The sequence below is a fragment of the Bos indicus x Bos taurus genome, chromosome 9, assembly GCF_003369695.1.
Source record: "Bos indicus x Bos taurus breed Angus x Brahman F1 hybrid chromosome 9, Bos_hybrid_MaternalHap_v2.0, whole genome shotgun sequence".
NCBI classification, from domain to species: domain Eukaryota; kingdom Metazoa; phylum Chordata; class Mammalia; order Artiodactyla; family Bovidae; genus Bos; species Bos indicus x Bos taurus.
This window is the reverse complement of record NC_040084.1, coordinates 103150447-103158452: the sequence shown is the minus strand read 5'-3', so window position 1 is coordinate 103158452 and position 8006 is coordinate 103150447. Positions and strand designations below refer to the sequence as shown.

The following is an 8006-nucleotide window of genomic DNA, read 5'->3' as shown; positions in this document are numbered from 1 at the left end:
GAAGGGACATAATCACGCCATACGGAAGGGGCGTCATCATGCCGGGCATCTTGCCCTTCACGGCCCTGCGTGTCAGTTACACCTCAGCAGAACCGAGGGCAGCAGCCCCCACTGCAGCAGGAGCCACAGAGAGTCTAACCGAGGATGGGAGACTGGGGCTGGGGGCCAACGGTCTGCCAGGGTTTCTGGAGCTGTGATGTGAGCAGCATTAGCTCTAACCATGACAAGAACATTTCTGTCTCTTCTGTGGTCCACCCAGCATCCGGAAGCACAGGAAGTCCTCCAGCCCTCGTGAGTGGACGGCCGCTTCCCATCACGAGGATGAACGCGTGTGCCCTTTGCACCAGCCTGCACCCTTCACACATGGACACCTGTGCCTTCACCAGGGTGCAGGTCGCCACTTGTCATCTTGTTTGACAGCAGGAGACTGAAGCCCCCAGAGGCTCTTACCCCGAATCCCACAGCCAGAGGGGCAGCACCAGGGTCCACCTCCCCCAGCCCAGCATCCCTGTCTTGCCTCCCTACGGTAGACACCTCTAGAATGAAACAAGAGGCTGACTACGGTTTTGATAGCATATTTTATTTTAATCTAAGAAAAATGATTAAATTCAAAGTTCAGAAATATAAAAGATTATCCAATAAATTTAGGATCATAACTGTTTCTTAAACAATGGTGACACACATGGGGGCTGGTTTTTAGGCTCCAAGGTTCCACTTTGACTTTCCCGCAATTTAAACAAGACGCTGCAGGAACGTCTTCATGACAACTGTCGAGACAGATCGATAGGCTGTGTGTTGGGGGATCTGGGGCCAGGGAGATTTTTTTTCCAAACCTAAAGCTCGAGCTGAGGCAGCGTCACAGCCTGTCACTCCACTCCGGGGGGCCCGTGGGCACATCACGGAGGCGGGGCTCCAGCCCTGACGGGGGCAGCCAGCTGGCCCGAGGCCCAGCCCCGCTGCCCCCGTGGGGCCTTCAGCTGCCCCCATCCCTGTCCAGCCCCACTTGGGTGAATTTCCCAGTGGCCAGTCCTTCAGGAAAGAAGAAGGGAAGCGGGCATCCACAGGCCTTTGTCCCCAGCTGCCAGGACCAGTGCCCGGCACAGCCTCACCTGGCCATGCCTTCTTTAAGGAGGCCGCTCACAACTTGCTCAGGTGGCAGTTTTCCCTTCCCAGGAGCCCCGGGGTAGACCACGGACGGGTGGACAGGGGCCAGATGTAAGAGGAGAAGAAGGCTGACAAGCATGTTTGGCTGGCTGGGTCAGATCGTGATTAAATTTACTTTTCTGAACGTTGGGCCCCTCCACGCTGCCTCAGGAAGGCAGTCAGAATTCTCTAGCATTTACAGCATGGTTAATCTGAGCCCAAGGCAAAACTCAAACAGAAGCTCGCAATGGAAAAACAGGCATATCAAGAAGAGTTTGAAATATCTCCTCTCCTAGCAGGGCACTACCGGTGAACGCTGCGCGAGTGGTTGGATAACTCATTGCATGAGCAGGAACTCGGGAAGGAAAACCAACAAGCTAACACAGAATCCCAAGAAACGAACAAAGCCAGGACGGGGTCAGCAGGCAACTACAAACGTCTACGGGGCCGTGGAGCTTCCAGCATGGATTCAGCGATGCCGCCAGGACAGTAGGCCCCTGACACAGCCAACCTGGCAGGACTACTCATGATAGTGCCGGTCAGGAGGAGGCACAGGTTGAAGCCAGGGCACCTCAGCCAAGGCTTCTGTCGGCTAACGTGTGTAGGATGAAGAAGTCAAGCTCAAATCCACTCAAAACACATCTCCACTAGCTACAGATTCTGAAGGTCAAAGAAGGACACATACATTGTATGTGATTAATTTTCTGAAGCCAGCCCTTCCATTTTCACAGATTAAAGCCATCTATTTAAATATCTCATTTCTACAAAGTGAATTTACAGTTAAAGTACAAAGTGCAAATACTATGTGTTTGTTTTGTTTTTTTTAATTGCTTTTTGGTGAGGGAGTTGGCCACGTGTCTAGGACCTGTTGTGGAGTCATCTATCCTTGCTTCCTTGGCTGAAAAAAAAAAGACAAAAAAAGAGATGTATTAAGACATTTGAAGCACTCATTTCTGAAAATGAAGGCTTGCCTTCCAGGAATGAAATAAATCCAGCTGACAAGAACAAAGGGAAAAGCAACATTTTACACAGAAGTGAAAAGAGGACGGACTTCACCGCGGACTGCTGTAGCTGTTTAGTCGCTCAGTCGTGTCCGACTCTTTCGTGGCTCTATGGACTGTAGCCCCCCAGGCTCCTCTGTGCATGGGATTTCCCAGGCAAGGATACTGGAGGGGGTTGCCATTCCCTTCTGCAGAGTATCTTCCTGACCCAGGAGTCGAACCTATGTTTCCTGCACTGGCAGGCAGATTCTTTACCACTGACTGACCCACCAGGGAAACCCCACTTGGGATATAAGAATCAACTTAAAAAAATAAAAGTATTTTGAGTGCTCCTTAACTTCTAGCGCTTTTCTTTCATTCAATGTTCAGAAATATAAGAAAAAAATATATCAGTAGAGGAAGTTAGCATTTATTTCACATACTGTAAGTAGCTTCAATATATTAAACATTCTGCAGAATCGCCAATCACCATGCAGTTATCATGCAAATGTATTTTTAACAATCTAATTTATGCTTCAGATTTTATAAAGGCATGGCTGCTTTTTAACAATTTTCTTTTCATCCTTTCCATTCATTATTCCATTTCTAAGAAGAAATGCAACTGAAAAGTTTGCTTGCTAAGTTCCTGGAATTCTGCACTCTGCCCATTAAAAATCACACAGAATGAAAAGAAGAAGCAATGTGCAGCCTTCTTGGCTTATTTTTCCACATAGACCCATTCCAACCAATACAAGTCAGTTCTATTTAAAATAATGACATTTAAATATTGAGGAGACTTCTGGGTTGGCTTTTATCCCCCTGCTAAATATATGAACAGGCGGCAAGAAGAGATACTGCGTCTCCCACATTAAGGAAACAAGACATTCTATTGTAGTTAGTTGTGGAGAAAGATAAGCCATCAGCACATTTAATCAGAGAATAAAACTGATCAGATTTGCTGGAGGAGAACTGGCACCAATGTTCTAACCTACACCCACATCGCTGGACGGCAGGCTTCTGACCGCCAAGGAACTGTGATGGAAACTGCAGAAGACACCTGGAAAAGCCGGTCACTTTCTGTTTTTTTATTAAATATGAGCTTCATGCATCCTCTGAGATGCCCTTTATTTCCTATTCTTGTGTTTGGTTATCCATTTTTGAAAGACTTTGGTGGTTGGACTCTTGATTCCTTCAAGAAGTCTGCATGGTCTTCAGTCATTTTAATAAATGCCAGCTGCAGCAGGGCCTCACCCAGGATCATGGTTTGCAGTGATAAACGCCACAGAAAGAGCTGGGGAGACTGCTCCGGATTCCTTTTCCAGGGAAAAGGCTCAGGAGTGAGGCCTGTGCCTGGAACAGAGTTTATTTCAGACTGAGGCAGCGCATGTGTGCCCGTCACCGTTGTTATCTTAGGAAAAAAGTCCTGTGGAAGCCTTGGGAACTCAGCCAGGTAATTGCTTTCAGACCAGCCCTGTTCTAAAGCACAAGTGATTTGCGCTGGGATTTAAAAAGTTGAAACCATAAACACTTGCTCAACAAAGACCAACCGTGTCACACATCTTTCCTAATGAAGTGGTTTTAAGTTACACCCTAGGTGTGTGCTGGAGGTCTCCACTTCAAACCCACCACAAACACAGGGGCTTGTCTTAGGAAACCGAGGCCTGACATCAAAGAGGCGAAGACAAAACGCACAACAAATTGGCCAGCCGCCTGAAGAAAGGAGGGTGTGGCCCTGGCTTCGAGGGAGGAGGAAGGAGCCGCTCCTGTTTATCTTCTGGAAGAGAGTCTAGGCTTGAGAGGGCTGTGGCTGGGATGGCACAGTCATCTCTAGAGACCCAGCCTCAGAAGAGCAGAGGGGGGCTGTGCGCGAACAGAGCACGGCGCTGCGAGTCCCCTCGGAGGCGGTGCTTGGTGAAAAACGAAGGTCCCCGTCCCTGCAGTCTCCTTCACCAAACATAAGAAACAAATTACAGCTGCAAATCCTGGAGAACTGTGTAATATGTATGTATATATACATATTCCCACAAAACAGGGGGACTCAGAAATCTTTCTCAAGATACTAAATAATTGAAATTTCAAGTAGTAAAAACAAATAATTAGGGCAAAAATCTTGACGTTGATAATTCAGCAAGTTGGTGATTTCTGACAGAATCTTGCCGGGCTCTCTGAGGCCTCACAGGCATGTCCTCAGGGCCTCACCCAGGATCACGGTTTGCAGCAATAAATACCTTAGAAAGAGCTGGGGAGGCTGCTCTGGATTCCTTTTCCAGGGAAAAAGCTCAGGAGCGAGGCTCTGCCTGGAACAGAGCTTATTTCAGGCCGAGGCAGCGCATGTTTTTGAGCACAGGGCGGGACGCTGACAGTCCCTTCGGAGGCGGCACTCGGTGAAAAATGAAGGTCTGCATTTGTTTCTTTCTTGGAAGGTGCTTCACTTTCTAAATGAGCAGAACTTCGTTGTTATTACCTCAACTAAAGCAGCAAGTTTAACTACAGTGTAAACATACTCACCTGTCTATTAGAAGTGCTTTCAGCATTACCTCTAGGGGCTAGCGGGGAAAAAAGAGAGAGAGAGAGAGATTAGAAACCAAATGTACTTCATTAGTAAGAGGTTAAGTAGACTCTCCCAGGAAGAGAGCCACATCACTATAGGAAAGAGTCATCCACGAGCAAACTTTGAGAAAACAGGCTTTCCACGCATGCTCAGCATGGGGCATAAATAACGGACCACACAAGCCAGTGTATAAACACTTTCCACCAATACAGACACTCTAGTCCAACTTCAGAAGACTGTTCCATTTTGCCCCAAATCCCACAGGCGTGCCCACTCGCCGTGGAGAGTGCCTTCTTCCGTTTCTCAAGCTCCACCAGGGAGAGGCGATCCCGGCAGCGGGGAGTCCAGCACAGAATGCCGATGCTTGGAAAGCTTTGGGTCTTATATTTAAGTCACGAGAATCATTTAACTGGCTTGGCTCAAAATAACTATTTCCAAATCCCGCTTGGCTCCACCTCTTGGCTCGAGCCTGTCTCAGGACAGGGACCGGGACCCCACCTGTGGAGACACTTTCCTGCCTGAACATCCGCCTGGAATTCCAGTCTCCCCCATCACCTCCTTAGCAAGCAGCACCCATTACAGTGGATTGTTCCTATTTATTTCACTTTTCTTTCCACCCTAAAATGTAAGCTTTAGAGGTACATGATTTTTGCCTGTCTCATTTACTGTGATTTTGCCAAGGCTTCGAGCAGGGAGCAGCAGGTAAATATCTTTGGAATGAGTCAGTAGGTGGAGGGCAGCACCCCTAACCCCAAACACCTTGATTAATTGTCAGTGTCCATTCATTCAATTAATAAACTAAAGAGCAAAATCATTCCAGGCTCAAATCTCTTCCCTTGTTGTATTGAAGCAAACAGAAACAGAGCATGATGGTTGAAACACAGATGCACTGAGCAAATTGCAAAAGCACTGAGTAAGTCGTAGCTAAGCGGACTGTATCTTTCACTCGTAGGCTTGGATGATTGAAGGATTTGGTCACGGCTGTTGCCACTCTCCATTCTGTTTGGCCTGTGATGACGACTCTACAGAGAAAGCAGGTGTTGGGCTGTTGGTCCAAATTTAGAGAATATTAAATTGATACTTTGAATCTATTCCAACCAACTGGGCTGAACAATTGCCAGATTTTTCTTGGTTTCTTTTATGGTAAATAGTCTACCGATCATTGGAGGTAGCCACAGATTAAAGTTAAGGTACAGCAAGAAAAGGTGACATTTCTACATGTCTAGAACCTTGCTCTATAGATGAAAAGAATATAAATTTCATTAATGACCCTGGGTGAAATATTCCACTCAAGACAGTAGGGAAAAATTCCATGAAGGACTTTTTTAAAATACATAAAGGGCAAAAAAATATACTGCTAGTTAATTTGAATGAAACAGAATACGTCATTAAAATAAATATGAAGCTGTTCCCATAAGTGAAAATAATTTTCAGTGAGAAAAGGACCGTGTACCTCCCAGCTCCCAATGCGAAGCTTAGCGATGGATGGGCTGGGGGTGGGGGGGAGGGTGATGTCCTGGCATCAGATATACCGATCACTTACAGGCGACCCTGTGCGTGGTGATGTGGCTGTAAGGCAATATGCCTGAGAGAATGTAGCCAGCTTGGCAACTTGGGTGAAAAACGTAATTTGGTCAAAAATGAGCATTTCCTAATTGCTGATTTTCTGTACAATTGTCATTTTAGAGGACCATGAAGACATAATGTCATCTTTTGTGAGTTTTTTCCTGAACGCTTGGAAAATATTTTTTCTATGTTATATCTTTTCTCAATATTTTTCAGGATATTTTCTCGTTTTTTAATTTTTTGTAATAGCAAAAATTGAGATCATGCTCCCAATAATGTCTTAGTTGCAAAAATTTAAATGCAAAAATCTTGTTTAATTGCTTAAAGTAAAAATAAATGTGATTAAGTATATATATTATGATCCCATTTTGTAGTGAAAATCATAGTGCGTAAATATGTATGTGTTTGTTGTGGTTCAGTGGCTAAGTCATGACCTCATGGACTGTATGTATATATGAACAGAAATAGTGGTTGTAAAGCTATAGATCTGGTCTGATTTTTGTCCCAAAATAAAAGATCACATGTTATTTATGTTCTTTATTTGATTTCTCATATTTTTTAGAATAAAAAAATGCATTGTTAAGTAGAGAGCAAAAAAAGAGAGAGAAACTGGTAACAACTTGGGTTTTTAGAAATAATCCCTCCTGAATATTTATGTTTCTTTGACTTTTCCCTATTTCAAATGACAAAGATAGGAAAAAACAAACAATAATAAAATTGAAAAAAACTAACAGTAGGAAAAAACTAAGAGAAATTCAGCAAAAAAAGAAACAGAAAAGAGCTGCAAAATCAGCTAACTTTTTATCCAAATCGCCAATGCTCATTTTTTAACAAATTGGCATTTTTACCACATTAGTTTATTTGGGGGAGGTCAGGGGCCGTCTTTCCTCATAGCTGAGTCAGTAAAGAATCTGCCTGCAAGGCAGAAGACCTGGGTTTGATGCCTGGGTCAGGAAGATCCCCCGGAGGAGGGCATGGCGACCCACTGCAGTATTCTTGCCTGGAGAATCCCATGGACAGAGGAGCCTGGCGGGCTACAGTCCACGGGGTCGCAAGAGTCGAACCCTACTTAGCAACTAAACCACCACCGCAGGGTCCAGGGCTTTCCCGTCCCAGTTGAGCTACAAATACAGGGCAGCGAGCAGACCACCATCTGCTGATGCTCCAGACTCTGCCCTCAGACTTGCTTCGCGTTTCAAATGTGCTGCAAGTTCGGCAACAGGAAGATGGGATCGTAAGACAGCAGCGGCGGGAGAGGCCCTGTGGACCCCACCCGGCACCAGAGACCAAGGTGTTGGCTGGTGGCCCAGCGCCATGGAACAGCGCTCGGGTTCCGGGGAGAGACTCGCCCAACTGGCAGCACAGCTGAAACTGTTTCAACCGTGGAGATGACTGTTTGGAAACAGGAATTATTGAGCTGCTAATAATCAGGCTAAAGGTTTGGTCGGGGGCCATGCATGGGGTCCCCAAATGGCTCCCAGGGGTCCCCACTTTGCTCTTCAGCATCAGAAGGCGGTCACTTGGGGAGGCAGGCTCCCCTCCCCTCCCGAGGACAGAAGAGTTAAGATGCGTCTCCAGACACCTCCGAGCTCTCCCCTTTCCAAGCCGGCTCCCCTCTGACCACTCGCCGACCGTCTGCCAGCGTTTCCACGGGCAGCGGACCTACAGTAAGACCGCACATCACACTTGCCCCCACCCTCTGACTGTTGGGACCGTCCCTCTGTCTTAACTCTAGCCGAGGCGTGGACAGTGGGCGGGAGTGGCTG

General features: G+C 46.5%; 1 protein-coding gene across 2 annotated transcripts in view; it reads right to left on the bottom strand.

The window, feature by feature from the left end:
* Positions 1–559: 559 nt before the first annotated feature.
* The window catches only part of SMOC2 (SPARC related modular calcium binding 2), a 157231-nt gene continuing 149784 nt past the window's right edge, over positions 560–8006 (bottom strand). For both annotated transcript variants that reach the window (XM_027552068.1, XM_027552067.1), the window contains exons 12-13: positions 4632–4669; positions 560–2041 (exon numbers count right to left, since the gene is read on the bottom strand). In XM_027552068.1, coding sequence (XP_027407869.1) covers positions 2024–2041; positions 4632–4669 — 56 coding nt within the window. In that variant the 3' untranslated portion in view covers positions 560–2023. The remainder of the gene's footprint in view (positions 2042–4631; positions 4670–8006) is intronic.